Source organism: Polyergus mexicanus, unplaced genomic scaffold (assembly GCF_030449975.1).
Source record: "Polyergus mexicanus isolate NDT 795.1 unplaced genomic scaffold, iyPolMexi1.0 SCAF_13, whole genome shotgun sequence".
Taxonomy (NCBI): Eukaryota; Metazoa; Arthropoda; class Insecta; order Hymenoptera; family Formicidae; genus Polyergus; species Polyergus mexicanus.
In genome coordinates, this window is record NW_027223333.1 from 573893 (window position 1) to 593081 (window position 19189).

A 19189-nucleotide genomic window follows, 5' to 3' on the forward strand; every position below is an offset into this window, starting at 1 on the left:
ATCGATGATCGATAAATAATTGTACGGATACTGTTATATATTGATGGATCTCCGAATAATTCACTTGATCGTGAAATATTAAATAAATCTTGAATATCGCATAAATTGGTACAAACTGACTTATTGTTTTTGTGTATAATTCTGTTTTAAATACAAATTTAAGAGAATTTAAATTCTATCAAAAATGAAAAGAAAGAAAAAACTTTTGTCTATTATGAACGAAAAAGTCGAATTAAAACTATAATGCTTGAATTTGAAACATCGATGTGTGCGACAAAAAATCAGAAATATATGTCATAAATACTATAATTGTTTCGCTAGAAAAAATTATAAAAGTTCCTGTTAAAACACTATAATGTTCTTCAATTTTATTTGATTTTTTTTTACACTAATCAGACATTATTTCTAATTAAAAAATTCATAATATTAATTTAATAAAATAAATGCACAGACCGTGCAGTTCTGCTTTCGTTGCAACAAAAAAATGTACTTTTTTTATATTACTCATATGTTTTTCACCAAATCAAAGATAAAATATAATACATTGATGTAATGATAAGTACAAAAAGCATTATTATTATCTATTACTAATTGTATTTATATTTGATGCTGCAAAGAAAGTTTAATTAATGCATTTTCATCGTAGCGTTGATGAAGATAAGATTAGATGAATCATTCTTTCAACAAATGAAAAGCGTTTATCTCATGTTTGCGAGCAATAAGTGATTAAATATTTCTTGCCCGAGAGAAACAATTTCTTTCTTTATTAAGCACAGATTAACGATATCACACGTCAAACATTATGCTACATATTACAGTGTCATTTATTGTATTATTCAGTGTATTTATTGTATAATGACGAGATAAGATATCGCTTCCAATAAAAATTAATAAAATTCTGACAGATTTTGCGTCAAAACATCAATAATATCCACTATTCAAAAAGGACATTCTTCTCGCGAAATAATTTTCCTGCGAGGTTTCTTCTATTTATTCGCGTGTTCATGTTGAGATATCTCGACGACATTTGACACAGCGATTGTTCATCCCTTCGACTCGATCAATCCTTGAATCGCAGAGAATCATAACAAATTCCTTTCTGTCAGTTGCAAGAAATTGTGACATTCGAGATTTTAGAGAGAGATCTTTTATAAATAGATATATAAAAACGCGTCCAAATAATAAAATAAAGACGACAAAAACAATAATTATAATAAAAAATCTTTGATTCTAGCGAAAAATCAAGATATTTATGACCTTTCCAGCAAAAAGTTATGGCATTCATGATATTTCCGATTTCTTGTCATATCGATATTTAAAATTTAAAACAACATAATGTGTATAATATTTAAAAAAATTAAAAATATAATTTTTATAGCACAATATTTCTCTTTTTAAATAACTGCTTGTCATTTGTCCTTATATAAACAAGAAATAATATCGGCTTACTTAGGGGCACTGTTATTTATCGAGAAATCATTTTAAGAGTATTTCCGTTCTCTTCTGTTATGTACAATATAACCTTGCTTGAAACAATCACACAATGGAAAATATATTATTCCTCCATATGACGTAAGCACGCAACGTAAGCTATTTTGCATGTAAACTCAGAATGCTCAACGTAGGATGAATAGAAAATCGTAACGTGTCGCATTCTTGAAAATTATACAATCGTAAGGATTCGAGTATTCGATTACATCATTGTAATTACATCACGCCTAATGCAACATCTTTCGGAATCTAATCTGCAGAATAATAAGCATGCATAGATTCCTTCATGCACAGACTTCTTATATGCATAGATTCCTTTCAATCAGTTAAATTTTCACACAAAAAACAAGAGAAAAAAACTACTACAAAGAAATTATTCAAGTGACGCTAAATATAAATTTCGTTTCTACAAATATAAAATATGTATTATAAATTTGTTATAATATATAAAAATAGCGATTATATATTACATAATTAAAATAATAAATATAAAAAACAATAAGTTGTTAAAAATTATATATAAAAGGATTTAGGAAAATTAGATCGAATATTACAGTTCAAAGTCCTTGTCATTAAGCATGTGATCCAATAAAATTTATCTTTGTCGTGTGATTAATAATTGCTTAAACCAGTGCTCGGATTTAGTTCTTAAACATTTAATATGAATGACATACAAGCCCGTAAGTGTTTGATCTTTGGAGATGACGACATTGATATTTCTGGAGAGTAGCGAGCGTAGAGATTAACATGCGTCGTATCCTAAAATGGTTTTATTAACTCTTAACTTTACACATGTTTAGTATGTAGTACTTGTCTCAGAGAGAGAGAGAGAGAGAGAGAGAGAGAGAGAGAGAGAGAGAGAGAGAAATATATATATATGTATGTATATTATTTTTTCGATATACTTTTTTTCATTGATTACGGACGAGAGCGATACCGTTTCATGATCTCAAAGTAATCGCGTGCGCGTTTTACTTCAAAGCAATCAATGCTGTTCTTCTTTTTCGACAATTTTTCTTCTTCCCCTTTTTTCTCTCTCTTTCGAGATATGTTTTACTTAGCGCAAACTTAAGAGATACGTGTCGATGGCTGCTTTTCGTTATTTAGAGGAGAAGCAAGTACGAAAGCCGCTTCATCCTGCGTTTCGCGAACACATCAACGTAAACGTTTCACTTTGTATCATATATCGAAACGCTTTAATAGCGAATAAAAATAATCTGAAAATCCCAGTCAATATGTTTATTCTTAGATGTGTGTGTGTGTGTGTGTATAGCTATGCATATAACACATGTTCGTATGGGCGATGCGAGATAACTCTCTCATTTTCTTCCCCTTGTCCTTATCTTTCTCTAATGGAACTTTTACTTTGTATCTGGTATTAGTCCGATTTCTCAGAAAGCGGCCGTATACGAAATGTCATGGTCACAATAGCTTAGCAATTTGTCAGATCATCTTGTTTTCTTTTACACAACAGTTATAAAATACTTTCGAACCATTTTTCACACACAGGCCAGAAAAGTCATCGTTAGCAAATATGCTCTCTTTGAGAAACTCATCTTCTTTTTTTTGCTTTCATACCCTTTCTCAGATGTTTTGTCTCTTCTATCTTATAAATATCATACATGCTTATCGTACATTATCATCATTTTCACAAGTAATACAATTGCGCTTAAGAGATACGTGTAGAGCAATGATATGATTAGAAGCATGATATGAGTTATGCTTGTTTACCGCAGATCACAAACGGAATATAAAGTTCTTCTTGACCGTTTATGATGCACCGCATTTCTGATGTGTACAATGATCCGTTGATTCACATTAATTCTCAAATATTATACTACTAAGTAGCGTTACTCTTCCTTCATTAGCCACTACATTATTACTTTGTGAGTGATTTCGCCTGAAATAATAGATAAGGATCCAGTATGTCGATATAATAAAGTTTTAATTCCATGAAAATTGATAATATAGACAATTATCTGCTGGAATTTGATATCCATACACAATATAAATTTATATTTATTCTTTCAACGAAAATCGCACACAAAGAAATATCACAATTATAGAATAATCCCACCGTATCTTACGATAACATAAATTGTTATATTCGAGTCTTAAGATAGAGAATTTAACATACAAGATATTTATTCGTACTCTTATAAAAAATAATAAGAAAATGTACTTATATATATTTATTAATTCACGATATAAAACGTCATAAAGAGCAATCACGTACGGGCGACAATTGCAATCTCCTTTCTCTTTCTAAAAGATTCTGCGATAAACAAGATGCGCCATGAAAAATATTTATTAGTTCATGACATACAACTCGTCGATTCTGTCTTTCGCAAGCATGTAAAGCAACTGAATTATGCAATTAATATATAACTATACAAGCGTCGCGTCTCTCGTCAAGATCATAGAGAAATTTGATCATAGTTTTGATATATATATATGCTCGCGAAAGAAAGATAAGTCTGTGAGTCGCATTTCACGAATTTTGCTTGTGTTCAATGAGATATATTTAAATTCTCTACGTTACAAGGACACGAATTATAATAGTTAATATATTATATCGTAATTTTTATGTAGCCTTTGTATACGAAACGTTTTCTTAGCATCTTACATACGTATTAATCGTCAGCAGTCATACCAATATATAGACGCGCCCGCAAATTCGTCGATCCATTTATCGTCCGTGTGGACAAACGCGATCGACAAACGGAGCTTCCAAATTCGGAACGCAATAAGAAATTCTTTTTCTTTTTTTTTTTTTTTTCGTTTCTCGTATTTCCTTCCAAAAATATCAGGAAACTATCGAGGTATTGAAGAAACGGCTGCATACGTACTCGTACCATACCCCGCACTCTTTCGTCGCACCAGCATACAAACGATGATACTGCGGATGAGTTGTGTATATCTAATCGCGCAGCGATTAAAAAATTACAAAAAACATTTTAAAAATGCGCCATAAAGAGTGCGAGCCACGCTCTCTTTCGCAGTTACAAATACGTCCTTATTTTTACTCTCTTTTTAAATATTATTTTTTGGCTTGATAACTATGTAAAATCTAAATTAAATAGTCTCATTCTTATATACGTGCCCGTATATATCAGTATTCTCATTCTGAGTTAATCTTTCGATGCTAACTCTCATATGTGTTTGTAAACAGGTCCGAAAAAAATAATAAAAATATACATATTTATTGCGATTATTAAGTCATAAAAGTTGTATAAAGCGCGTCAAATTGTGTGTAAAACAAACAGAAATAGATTTTCCTCTCACAGCGAAAGTAAATGCAAATAACTTGATTGGTCTGGCAGTATTTAAATTACGCTATTCAAATAACAGATTCTCACGTCTCTATCGAACGGCACAAATATAGATATAATATGTATTTATGTATATATGTATACGTATTTATATATATATTTATATTTGTATATATTATTATAATCAGTTTTTTTCTTACCTTAGATAAGTTATCTGCATGGCCTACTGTGCCCATGGAAGCATTTGCTGTCATTTTGCAATGGCATATTGCATGTATATCATAATCGTTTCTTTAAATTTATGTCTCAAAAACATTTCAATTCTCTCCAATATATTTTCTCCTTAAGTAAAAAGCGATCGCCAAGTGAGCCAGTTTATCTACTCACGAGACTGACATTTAATTTCGTTTATTTCGTTACAAATTAATCTAAATGGAACATTCAGAAATAAAAAAAAATTGGAATAAAAAATAATATTATATAATATTATACTATATTATATAATATACTATTATATGTATCTCGTGAACTGGTTCGTTTGGCGATGTATCATTTGTCATTCTGGCAGTGTTATACGTTGTAGGTGCGTAATACGATATATTTCGTTAAATCCGTCCGTTTCTTGATACCTGGAGACTGTGTAAACAGTAATTGCAATAAATCCGTAGAACCGTAGTAATTATACGTGCTGTTATTCACAGTCGGATACCCTTATTGCTTAATAAATGGCACTGATTATTGAAATATTTACGAGTATCGTTGCTGTCTCGAATGCTACAAAGTCGAATAAAGTACTTTTACTCTGCCGTTGTCTCGGTTCTACAACGACCTCTAAACTAAATTCACGTATCGAGTTCGGAGCAATGGATCCTTCCCTACGATTGAATTCTTTACGAAAGGCAACACGTGATTTGTATTCCCATACTTCCTAGAAAATCTTTTCTTTTTCTTTCGCGTGAAATATAGAAAATTGAGAATGAGAGAGAAAGAGAGAGAGAGAGAAATCTTTTTCGAAGATATTATCGATCGATAAGACGTGCCGTTGTATGTAATAGTACATATACAAAATAAATAAAATTGCATGTGAGTTCTTGGAGAAAATTCTCGCTGGGTGATTTTTTCTCTTCATTCACGTCTCGCTAAGCAGTATATTGTCATACCGGATGAATGGAAGGGCTTTCTCTTTCAAACGTCGCTATAAACATTCAATATCCCACGATTATCATTGTCATCGTCGCCAATTCGAGATTGCTTTTTATAATTGATTTGGTTTTGCTTGTGTATCGGTGAGTCTCCGAGCATTGCTAACATATATTTGCGCGTAGGCGAGTGTACCGTATTTTGTTAGGGAGGCACGTAAGGGGGCGGTTTTCTGTACGTCGGAGTGGGTTTAGGACGATTTTGCCGATTGGTATCGCGATTCGTGGCAAACGGCGGCGGCGGTTGATATGGTTCCTCCGAGTTCTCCTTTGGAAGCATCGGTACGTCAGCCCCGTCCTCAGCTTTCTGATACTCTGGTGGTGGAAGGGGTGGCTTTTCTTCTTTCAGGATGACAGGCGATTTATTGCCTGAAATATACGAATAAGTATTAGTATGGAAGACCGATAATACATCATCGATATAATCTTAATGGTAACTAATAAATTATTATTACCAGGATCCGGCTTTTCTTCTAATTCGTCCTGGAAGATAACGGGAATTCCTTTGCTGCGAAAACTCTGCCGCTCATCATCTTGTTCGCTGACGCTCATCTTCCCGCTGCGTCTTCGTCTGTGCAAAACGCACGCAATGATTCCCGCTACGATGAGCATAGCGGCGATAATAATTGCTGGCAGAACAAAAGTGAGAAGGTAATCGTCGCGGAACACACCGACCGACGTGGAATCGTCCACCGATGGTACATGACTATCTGGCGAATGCACGCCCGTCAATTCACCGAGACAGATCCCCATCGGAATCACCGTAATTTGTTTTACTGGGAATTTCAAGCCCATCACTTCCAACACCTCGTCCGTTACGGAACGTCGATCATTGTCACTCTTCACGAGCACGGATCGTAACCTATTAACTTCTTCATGAGCGCAATACGATGTAGGCAGAGTTCTGTTATGCCACGTGATTACGGTACTACCGTTCGAGATGCTGTGCAATGAGATAGCGCTCGTGTCCTTGTCCTCGTAGAGATCTCGCAGCTTCTCGATAAAGTTACGCTTTTGAAGCGCGGAATGCGCAAATGAGTCATAAGGAATATCTAACGTCATCGAGAATTCCACCGTGTGCGCCATGGGCGGCGCCGGATGAACGACAACGACCAAACCATCGGTGCTGCTCGCACCTAGAATAACAATTTTTAATTCAATATTATTCTACAGACGAATGTATTCTTTATATTAGAGAATAAAACTATGATGAAACTTACCGTCTTTATCCGTGACAACCAGTTGATATTCTTTGCGACCGATATCAGTGCGCATTGGAACGCCATAAAATTCTTGATTTTTGCTATCAAATTGCAGCCATTCGTGAGGTGGAATAGGTATTCGATCGATAGTCAAAAGTGACATCTTCATGTTTCGCGACGATCCATCCTCAGCATCGAAAAAAGTATCCTGCAAAAATATATAACAAAATTGTTAAATATATTATTCACATATTGATAAAAGCAATAAGAGTTAATGAAAAGCGTACTTCGGGCACTTTAAATACGAGTAATTGTCCAACTGTCGCATTAACGTGATCAACTTGATTCCTTGGTACAGGCGGGAAATTAACTTTCGGCTCTTCGGTAGAGATTTTTGGTTCCTCCAGACGATTCATATCCTCGCATTGCCCTATGCCTTGGAATACGACACGTTTAACTGTAATTTCTGGAGCGAGCGCACTTCTTAGAGAAGACGATGGATCTCCATTACTGTCAACGAGCACCTAATAACATACGTACAACATTTTCAAAATTTGTAAAAAAAAATTTGTTTAAAAACTTATAAAATTTTTGTGCATAAAATAGAATTGATACAGTAAAACCACTTACGCGCCATAATTTATTTATATATTCTTTTGGACATTCGCTGCTTCTTGGAATATTATCGTTAGTCCATGTAAAAATGACTTGTTCACGATCGGATGTATTGATTTCAATAGAACGAACTGTAATGTGCTGGATGTTATCTTCGTAAAGTACAGCCAAGCTTCGAATTACCTATAATTTAAAGAGAGCAAATAATCAATGCAAAAAAAAGAAAGAATGAAGAATACATACTTTGCGTTCCCAATCAACATCTGTTGGGAATTCGCTTCTTTTATCGATCCTTAAGTAAATTGTGAATTCGTGATTGACGCTACGACTCAATTTGTGCTGCTGAACATGAATATCGAGACTATCGGAGACATTGGCACCTTCGCTGTCTGTGGCAACTAGTTCGTAATTCCAGGTAGATATATCTTTTTCGAGAGGTCTGTTTAAAAAAAAAGTTTGATAAAAATCTCTTTATTTTATTCGAGAATAAAAATAGATAGATATAGTGCCAACTTACAGTCCATAAATTTCCTGCATATGAGGATTGAACTGGAGCCAGTGGGTCGTCTTGAGCGGTGCCCCGTGCCAGTATAGGTCCAATTTCAGTTTTTTTGTGTTGCCATCTTCGAGATCGGTGAAGGTGTTTACCGGTATAACGTAACTCAATGGTTTACCGGCAGTTACCGGTATCTTCTTTAATCTCCTGTCGCGTCTCGGCGGAAAGTTGACTTGGCCGTATTCGATACTCTCCGTAATAACACGAGCTGTCGTCGTCGTAGTAGTAGTAATAGGAGCTACGGTAGTGGTTGTAGTCGTAGAGGTAGTCGTGCTGGTACTAGACGGTGTCGTGCTCAACGTCGTTTGAAAATCTGATGTCGACGATATCGCGTTAGTAGTCGAGGTTGTAGCATTTGTTACATTCACAGGCGTAGTAGTGGTAGTAATAGTAGTGCTAACATTCGTTACAACTACAGACGAAGGAGTGATAAAGTTAACATCCGTGATTACAATTGGTGTTGGTATGGTGGTCGATGGTTCTCTCGTCGAAGTCATAGTTTGTTCCGGCTAGGCGAGAAAAGACCGTATATCAAAATTCAGAACTTTCGCTCGCTGCGATTGGGAAGAGTGGAATAATAGTTCTATGCAATAGAGAAAATGATTACATGATTACATTGCATGATTACGATAGAACTTTAAACCGTTATTAAATGCACCATTAATAACGGACAACGGATTCTTAACAGAAGATAACAATTTATCTCGGCGAAGCGACAGATTGACAAATCGGCACGATATGAGTATGAAGAAGTTGGTGTGTGTATAGCGGCATTGAATTATAATACAAATGAGAAAAGCGCTAAAGCACGCAAGCATTACCTCTTCTGTCGTAACGTTATTGATACTGCCGATGATCTCCGTCTCGACTTTATCGGGCACGCTAGTCTGAATAAATGTTGTGCTAAGAGACAGTAGAGTGGTTATAGGAAGAGGAGTTGTGGTGATGTCCGATGGAACGGTTGGTAAAATGGTAACGGGTTCAATCAGTTCCACATATTTTGTTTTCTCCGTCAAGAATTCTTCGTTTGTGGTCCTCGATCTCGGAAATTCTATCGATGGATCTACAGCGGTGGAGATGCTAGCTGTTGTTGTTGTAGTATCAGCTGATGTTGTAGTCGTTGTGGTGCTACTAGCAGTAGTAGATACGGTCGTTGGCGCGACTTGGGTAGTCGTTGTACTTGTCGTAGTAGTGGAAGTAGTTGTTGATGGTGATGATGTAGTAAGTTGAGTGGTTGTTGTCTGCGAAATCGTTAGTAGATGCGATGTATGGCGCACGAAAAAATGAATGGTTAGTTACGAAGAGACGAAGATGTACAAATATAAAACAAAGTATCAGACTTCTATTTGCAAAGACTTTCGCGTCGCAATCTGTACAGCGCATTTTAGAACGTATATCTGCACGGACAAGTATACAAGTTTGCGAGAGACGAAAAATAGGCCAGCATTAAAATACCCAATAGCTACAATATTCTAATCTCTTCAAGCGCAACGAATCACCCGGAAGCGATATGGCATGGCGAAAAAAGGCGAACAGAAATAGAAATTTTAATGAAAACCATAGAGAAATTACGTATACTGAATTATATTCCAAATATAATCATCGACGAAGAAAGAATCGCGCAATCGTGTATAATTCCACGAGGACACTTACCGTAGGCGTGGTTGTTCTATTTTCCAGATCGATTTGTCTCATTCTCGGTATTATCTCTTCTTCGTCAACATCTTCGCTCTGAAAAGACCAACATACGGACGAGGAATATTTACAATCTTGTAATTTCTCGCGACAATCGTAATTATACATGCATGCAACAACTTACCTTCCAATCGATCGTCTCCTCGCCGTGGTGATGCCTATGCGGATGCTCCGGGACTTTTATATTCGGCATGTAAGTCGGCGGTACTCGCGAATCCTCGTTATCGTCCTCGCCCTCTTCGCCGTCGTAATCTTCCTCATTGTCCTCATAATTGTCATCGTAATTATCATCGTAACCGTCCGTATCACCGTAGTCGCCGGAGCCGGCCTCTCTCCTATTTCTCAAAGAGGAGCTCGAATCTGTCCTTACACGCCACGATATCACGGGCAACTGCAGAACTTCCGCTAGAGTGCCGTCCTTTGCTTGCTCCCGCAGTTGTTCCACCAATTCCGCTTGATGCTTCCACAAGTGGCCGTCGCAACCGACCTACGTGCATAGATATATTCTATTGCTCGGCAAGCTTGTTTCTCGTAAAGTTATTTTATTGGATATCGAGTGAGATACCGTGAAAACTGATAATGAGGTCTCATAACAATGTCGGTGAGCTTATATATTTGATATAAAAACGAGTAACCGCTAAACAGGGATCATTAAGTATGTTGAATCTTACCTGCCACTGGATAGTAGTCAAATGATTCTTTCTAAATCTGGAAAGCTTAATGTTTCCAGGCCCGCTAAGAATAATGGAGGAACCCAGTGCCTTCACGCCAGGAGAATGCATCGAGAATGCGCTCTATAGAATATAAAAATAAGTAAATTGTACAACTGACACTCATAACGCAAAAGATAAAAGAGAGAAAGTCAAGACAACAAAGTTATAAAGAATAAAATAGATTCTATTATTTTTATTGCATTAATATAACAAAAACTGTTTATTTTAATTCTCGGAAATACATTATTATTTTTCCAAAAAGTAAAAATGTAAAAGCGACAATCACAATTAATCTAAAAAAATACGATTAAATCAATACCGTGTGCATTCCTAGAAAACCCGCGAGATTTTCAATGGCATTCGTCCTGATGGTAGGCGATAGCTTCTCTATAGCCGCATCCAACAATATCGTGAGAACCGTTTGTTCCTCTCCGTCATCGCAATGCGTCTGCAATTAGAATCATTCCGTTTCCATCAGCCGCTTTTGTTTGCTACGCCTACCAGCACGCAAAGTTTCAAAGATCGAGATCGCCGATCGAAATATCTACGGTCGCGATGTATGCAACTGTATGTCATACGACATGCGTTTCGACAGATTTATATCGCGACACAGAAAGTGCTCTAAATTCCATTGTAAAAATTCATCAAACGCGGATTTTATCGCGCGAGATTAAATTATAGGCTAAAAAATACGCAGCGTTTTCCATTTCCCTTTTCACACAGATCAAAGACAATTTTTTAACGTTTTCAATATTATTTTGTTTCATTAATGTTACACACGAATGAAATAAAAATATCACTTGTAGATAATTTAAACGTAACGCAAAGTATTCCCCAAAGTTGTTGGTTCTTCTCACGTACGTTTTCATCATTGAGCTATATTATTCATTAGAGAAAATAGCAAACATGTAGCAGCGGAGACCTGTTGTCCGACTTGGATAAGAAACTTGAAACGATGCCAGCGAAACGTTTTCGCAGCTAACGATTCTCTCATCCCGTTCCCGTTCTCCTTATCGAGTTAAGGTTTTCGCTCAAACCACTCACCCTGCCGTCCTTATGCTTGAGCTTCTCCAGTTTCTCGGGTATAACCTGCACGATGAACTGATCCTTGGCGGTGTCACGATGCTTACCGAAAGCCGTGACGGTCAGGTGATAATTGCCCGTGTCTTCTTTCAACGGCACACCCACGAGAGTAGACGCCGAGTCGTCCCAGTGCATCCATTGCGGAAAACGATCGCGATTACTGGTCCCGCGAACCTGACATATATTTTTAACATATCACACATTTCTTTCTATCATTTTATTCCTCGTGAAAGGGACAATTATTTGAGTCGGTGTCGTTGTATCATCGAATATGAAAACGTTTGAATCAGTTTCGCACGACGAAACGAACGTTGCCCAAATGATCTCCGAGGACAAAGGGAAGACTAGGTCCATTCAACCTAAGAAGGATTTCCGGCCACGGGGGGAGCAAATTGAATCGCAAATATTGGATTCAATGGAAGACGCCGCATCTTGGCAGAACTCGCAGAGGGAAGAAAATGACAAATGTGTGCGAGAATAAGTAAATCAATAGCACTTAGCAGATGTACTTGATTGTACTTTTTCGATGTACTTGATGAAGCATGCTTGACGAAGTTCGATAAATACGAAAGAAGAGTCACCTAAATTCAATTATCTATGCGATTTTTATTTCGCGTAGATACGAATCCTTGAGAGATTTTTTCCTCCCTATTCTCTTTATATGATAACCACATCTTTTCACAAAATATAGTATAATTCATATAATTATTAATTGCATATAATTCAATAAAATAATTCAAGTAAAACCGCGTATATATTCTGTTCGTCGAAATTTTAAGAAATACTTTTCATATTTTTCAATATATCTACGCATACTTAAAATTTCAATGCGGCAATATTTTCGGAGGAATGTCCGCATTTTTCTCATCGAGAAAACTTCATTGTATAATAAAAGACCACCGGTTAAATAATTTTCCGTTTCACGAACGGACCCGAAGAATAAATTGCCATCCACGTCACCGGTTTACCTCGTAAAAATCCACATTTCCCGAAAAAGCCTGCCGTGGTATTTTCATTTTGAAAACATGGCCAACTGGGACGACGGAATCCGACACGCCCCACGCTCTTTCGACCCGAGAGGCATGCCTCCTGCCATCCCTGGACGACGATCCGTGCTCGTAGCGATCGGATCGATCGCGAGTCGTATGATGATTTATCAGAGCGGACCCAGTAGGCGAGTTGTCATTGTCATTGTCTTCGCCGACATCGTCGAAGACTAGATCGTCCTCCTGCAGGCTGAGACCCAACGCCAGAGGCAGCAGGAGGAGCAAGATGCACGCAAGGATGCGAGGATGCTTCTTCATGTTTCCGGGAAATCGTCAGTCCCTGGTATCATACCATGCTGCTACGCCTGCAATAGATTGTATCACATTCGTTCATCGATCATCGAGATAACTATCAAAGGATATTTTATTGTCATAATAATTATCGCTCATGATTAATTAAGATCGCAAAAATTAAAGAAATTATGCTTTTGATCCTTTAAATCATCGCGAAAGACCGAGCACGGTCTCTTTCTCAATTATTTATGTCAGAAAAATATTTGAGTTAGAAAGAAATACTTTTTCACCAGGGGAAAAAAAAAAAAAAAAAAAAAAAAAAAGTTTGGTACATACAATTTTTTGAAAAATTAATCTTATATTTTCAATTATTTTAAATTCTTCAATATTGTAAAACGATTACATAACATTATACACGTGTGTGACACTCCTCGATACAACTCATCTTCATAATCAAATCATCTCTCCTAATAGAAAACGTGATATATTCATTGCCTAAATAAGGCGGTGCCTAAACGATACAAGAATTAAATAAAGTAAAATGTGAAGTAATCGAATGGTGGTATCGGATCGATCATTGAACCAGACAGCTGATAATTCGCAGGCCAATCGCTCGCTGTTCTCGCTATCCGTTCGACGATGCGGCTGTTTAGATTCAGTCCGAGAGATTAATGGAACATTTTCGTAACCGAGGGGGGCAAAGCACACGCATCCAATGGTATCCAATGATAGCCAATAAACGTTTCCATTGTATTTTTATTTCCCTTTATTGCTCGTTTCGTCGAGCACCGTTTCATTAACCGGCGCGATCGGCCAATGAGATGTTGACAGTTTAAGCCGTTGGATTGTCTCGCGAATAACAAAACCCGTAATCGGGATACCCCTAGTTTTATCGAAATTCTGCCGCGTCCCCTATAATAGCTGTCGCGAAACGCTTTAGACACACCCGAATAATTCGCGGCCAGACTTCGCGATTCTTTTCTGCGTCATGCAAAAATCGAACGAATTAATCGAAACGGGGACACGCTCGCGGAAACTCGTTTAACTATGTTTAATCGGGTAATATTTTATTCGCAGACTATTAAATGTTCCGATCAGCGAAAATTGGATCGTCGTGATAATGATAACGAAGGCTCACGTTTGAATCGAATTCGATGCGAACAACGTCATCCGCGAGATCGTAGGATAAATTCAATTACCTTGTATTTTTAGTTACCGTATTAGAGTCTCGGGTGATTGAAATAAAAGTTTGATCGAGACTGTATTTATTACCTCCAAAGGTGGATATAAAGACGAACATGTACACAAAGAGAGAGAGAGAGAGAGAGAGAAAGATTTCAAGGACCAAGAACGCGCAGTCACGCTTGATTCCAACGCGGTCACGTTTCGTATGAAAGTTCGGATCACGAATTAAATACGCTGATGAAAACGAGGACGACGCGATATGCTATAGATCCATCTCTGAGAAACGACTACGAAGATGGTCAACGGACCGCGAAGGCTATCCGGTGGGTGTAGAGTGTAGACAATTGAGTTTATGCCCGCATTTACATGCGTCCACACGGAGCAAGATGTAGAAATGAGCTTATTATATTCTCTCTCTATCGCTCTCTCTCTCTTTCGCTCGCTACAAAGAGATCCGACATTTATTAGTTTGCGAAACTGGCACTCTACTTTTAATAAACAAAGTTTTCAATACAAGAAACGATAGTATTTCAACACTTGGTGTTGTCTATAATAATTTTAAATCTTTGATTCTTAGTGAAAATAATAAAAGAATATATTTTGAAAAAATAACTCATTTGATTTTTTTAAAAATTGTTAATATCGATTCAAGAATCTTTTCCAAGTGCTTTTATCAATGACCTTTCTTTCATTTGCAATTCGCGCTATTTAAAAGTTACAGTATATTTGCAATTGACGAGAAACGCAAATTTTCTAATTTCAAAGATATCTCAAGTCTGTTTGTACTAATTGTTATTGCGAATTGTTTTATACTTTTTTTGTAATAATTTTCCTTTCGTTTGCAATTAAATCGTCGAAAGTTATAGTATATCGAGTGCAACTTTGTCAGTTTTAAAAAGATATATTTTAAATATGCTTGCGCCGCATATTATTTAAAGCTAAAATTAAAAAATACACAAAAAGTCATTTTACTTTGATATCAGAACTTCAAAATAACTTTTAAATGACACGACGAAAAAAGAATCATTACAAATGGCAAACAGTTCTTGAATCGAGATTAATATCAGCGATTTTCTTATCTTAAAGTTGAATAACGGTAATTTTTTTGTAAATATATTTTTACGGCTTCGACTATGAACTAAATACTAAATTATCGTTACTACAAACGGAATACTTATTTTCTATGTTAGAAATTTAATCTAATAAAAGTAGGATGTGTCAAGTTTGCGTAGATCGATCCGACAGCTACCACAAAAGTAACGCAAAAGTGATGGTGAGCGTTGAGTAAAGATAGTTGTCATGATTTTATAATAAATCTCGAAAAGTTTGTTACGAAGTAAAGATACATAGATGTTGCACTGTAACACGCAGTGTTTCCGTTTCGCTCGAAATTATTTATTTAACGAGAGCCAGCCTGTGTGTAAAGGCATCGGCTATGAATAGGCGCTTCGTCATACGATGGCGCGCTATCATTTTCCGAGGATGATCGTAGGTGGAAAAAAGCGTCTGATGACAAACAATTTTAGAAACTTGGGATCGTTTATCGCAATCAAATTGCAATGGGAGTGCAAAACGATCGCCCTCGTGTCCGTCCACCCTCTTCGCATCGCGAATCCCCGCCAGCGACCTTAATACGATGGTGGCACAGTCGCGATACCGAGTACTATTTATCAAAGCTTAACGATCGGATATCGCGATGTCAATTGCTCGATTGTTCGAGGGGAGTGGAATTCTTTGATCGTCCAGCGCAAGTCGACGGTGTAATTTCCTTTCTCTAGTACTGCTGCGGAATTCCAGAGAGATACCGGATTTATGCGGATAAAAATTATCGGAATAAAAGATACAATTATACATCTAGTGCGCAAATACACTTTGCAAAGATTTCGCGTTACGGATAATAAATAAATAAAATAATTGTAAGCAATTTTAACGGGATGATTATTACATGGTTCATCGTTTGACGCATAAGATTTATTTGCACACTTTGACATTCGACCGCGCGCCCTTCGTCCTTCGTCGATCTCGCGTCCCGTTTAATCGCGTTCCTCCTGCCGTTCGCGCGAATAGTTTATCACGTGGCATCGGGCGTGTTCGAGACCTTGTCTCTCGAGCCATACTGCATAATATGCAGGGAGCAAATACATCGCTGCAGGTGCAGCGTGCTATCGTCGAGACACGCGCGTGTAGAATACAGGTAGGGATGTTCGATTTTTTTAGTCAAAAAATCGATTTTGTGAATCGATTCTTCGCTATACGATTTTTTTCCGAATCGATTCTTTATCCTAAGAATCGAAGAACTGATTCTATTTTTAAAAATGCTTCGAAGCGTGTTCCCGACCGCGGCCTATGTCTACACTCTTTACAATCTATATAGTCTAAGAGCCAATTTCACAATTTTAACAGATTCCAGGAACCCGACATTCGCCCGATCATCTACAACAACTATTATTTTTAAATTCACTGTCCATTAAAGATTGGCAATTAAGAAATGAATAAGTAATTTGGTATTAAAAACAAAGCAGTATATAAAAGTATATAAAAGAAATGTATGTAAAAAGTATGTGAAATAAACATATATTTTTTGTAAATACTTTTTTAATAATATAAAATTTTTCAAAAATTTAAAGCTCAATTGTTTAATTAATTATTTCCTTTATTAATTTAAGTTTTAAAAATTAAAAAACTAATTAAATTTTAAAATTAATTAACTCAATTAAAAATTTTCTATGCTCACAATTAGCTAAAATTAATTAATTAATTAGATTCTTTGATTCCGATTTTTTAAAAGAGAATCGATTTTCATGATTCGATTCAGAATCGATTCTTTTAAGAGAATCGAACATCCCTAAATACAGGAGAACGTCGACTGGCTGCGATGCCAAAGGTGTCAAACGGAAGTGCACGAGGGACAAAAGAGATCGATAACTCGTACGTAACTCGAGAACGTCGGATGAGCGATGGTATTCGGCATCTCGATTCTTTGAGCAACGATTCAACAACGCGCCTGTTTGTTCGATTATGTCCGTCCAATTACGGTTCACCGGTAAATATCCGACCTAAAGCGTTACAGACAATTCCGTCGTGATATTTCTTATCGAAAGGAAGGGGGAGGCGTTGTATTAAAATAGCTAGTCTTTAAGTTCATTGACAACGCTCGCCGCACGTATTTTATTCCCTTTTCTCTAAAACAACTTGTTAGCAATAATCTTTCGAGTCAGTGACCTTAAACTCGAATCAATCGATGCTGTTCTATGCAAGCATCGCCGACGACGCCGGAGATGCGATAAATTCCGTTCGCCATTAAAATCGCGCGAATTGCGACAGATGGGAAGTACCGTAGGGAAAGAGGAGAACGCGCGTTAACTTTCAAATAATAATACCATAATACCCGTTATTTCTCGCAAAAGATTATCATCTCGGAATCCCGCAGCATCACTCTACGCCGATAGTTATTTCTGAAAATTTGAACCATGACGTCAGAGAGGCGCCTGCATCGAGATTGAAATTTTTAAAAGACGTCGAAGCGTGTGTCGTACACGGGTATCATCCGGCGTTCCCTCGAGATCTAAATTTAAAAACGACATCACGTGGCGCCGCCGGCGTCGAAAATTTCCTTTCTCCCATCGGATTCTTCCGTATCTTCGGGGAGGAGAGAACGTGAATCGTAAGAACGGAAAGAATTTTCGCCGCCTGAGGCAAAGGAAAATCTAAAGGTGGCTGTTTTCGAAGAAAGGTATGGCATCGATCTTCCGAAGAACGAACGATTCCATAATAATACACGCTATAAGAAATATTCTATCCTTCTCTCTCTTTTTATCGATGGAAATACGTAATGCCGTCCTACGAACGGCAAATATCATGCGCATCGTGAAACGCTCCAATTATAAATATCGTGTTATTATTCGTCTCAGCGATACTTCGTCGCTTAAGCTGCGCATTCATGCCCGCGTACTATATACGAGCGAATCGCTCGCAGCGGAGTGATCGATAACATAAATATATCGGAAGGAATGCGCGCCTGTATTTTTCCAAAGAAATTCCTGCCGGCAAAATGATCACGGCTTTGACCAGAGGAGAAGAGTCGTAACGAGTTTCCGGAGCCCGAGTTTCGTCGCGATAACCGCTTTTCGTGCCTCGTCTACACAGAAGCAACAACGTTTACACAATCTTTATTCTTCCAGATGTAGCCGCAGTGGTCTCAGAAATAGGGGGGGGGGCGAAGAAGCGTCCTCCTCTTTCCACTCGACTCCATGTTGAAACCGGCATCCTGTTTTAGCGTCGGTAGAGCATCCTAGCAACAATGTTGCAGGGAACGATATACGCGGACGATATTTCACGAGAGAGAGAGAGAGAGAGAGAGAGAGAGAGAGACAGCAATATACTTTATTATATATAGATAGAAAAATATTATACAATTAAAATACGCGCGTTGCGTTTTCTCTCGTTTGTTCGCAAGTCATTTATTAAGCGTGCCTGGAAATCGGTAGCTTAGTACGTACGTATCATTCCCCCTTTCGCTAATTCAGCATGAATATGTGTAAGCTCGCGACAAATATTCGCGTGCGTAGCGCGAATAAGGCGCGTCGGGTTCCTATCGCGACATTCTTACGTCGAGGGAAAGCAATTCGACATTTACTCGTCGTTTACTTACTCGCTCCGCGTATCATTTATCGTACGACGTACGAAAATGAATCTTAATTAATGCGTGCGGCGACAGAGCGCAGACGTGTATTTGCGCGCTAAATTAAATATGCAAATAATCGGATGGACGTGTAGAATTCAGCGAGTGAGGCGTCGTCGTAATAATCGCGCGTTATCTCGGCCAAACATATTTCAATAATATCGCCAAGTCTCGCCAGCGATGCCGTCCCCGGGTCGATGCGCCACCGTTCTCAGGA

The 19189-nt window shown here is 37.4% G+C and overlaps 1 protein-coding gene across 4 annotated transcripts in view; it reads right to left on the reverse strand.

Annotated features, from left to right (window-relative positions):
* Positions 1-357: 357 nt before the first annotated feature.
* Positions 358-19189, reverse strand: part of LOC138939081 (dystroglycan 1) — a 61561-nt gene continuing 42729 nt past the window's right edge. For 3 of the 4 annotated variants that reach the window (XM_070306601.1, XM_070306600.1, XM_070306602.1), the window contains exons 2-15: positions 12795-13177; positions 11788-12000; positions 11063-11191; positions 10702-10824; positions 10155-10517; positions 9989-10066; positions 9157-9576; positions 8297-8844; positions 8023-8218; positions 7795-7962; positions 7452-7688; positions 7183-7372; positions 6418-7098; positions 358-6331 (exon numbers count right to left, since the gene is read on the reverse strand). In XM_070306601.1, the coding sequence (XP_070162702.1) occupies positions 6108-6331; positions 6418-7098; positions 7183-7372; positions 7452-7688; positions 7795-7962; positions 8023-8218; positions 8297-8844; positions 9157-9576; positions 9989-10066; positions 10155-10517; positions 10702-10824; positions 11063-11191; positions 11788-12000; positions 12795-13130 (3906 nt within the window). In that variant the 5' untranslated portion in view covers positions 13131-13177 and the 3' untranslated portion in view covers positions 358-6107. The remainder of the gene's footprint in view (positions 6332-6417; positions 7099-7182; positions 7373-7451; positions 7689-7794; positions 7963-8022; positions 8219-8296; positions 8845-9156; positions 9577-9988; positions 10067-10154; positions 10518-10701; positions 10825-11062; positions 11192-11787; positions 12001-12794; positions 13178-19189) is intronic. The other variant, XM_070306603.1, reaches the window with a different exon arrangement.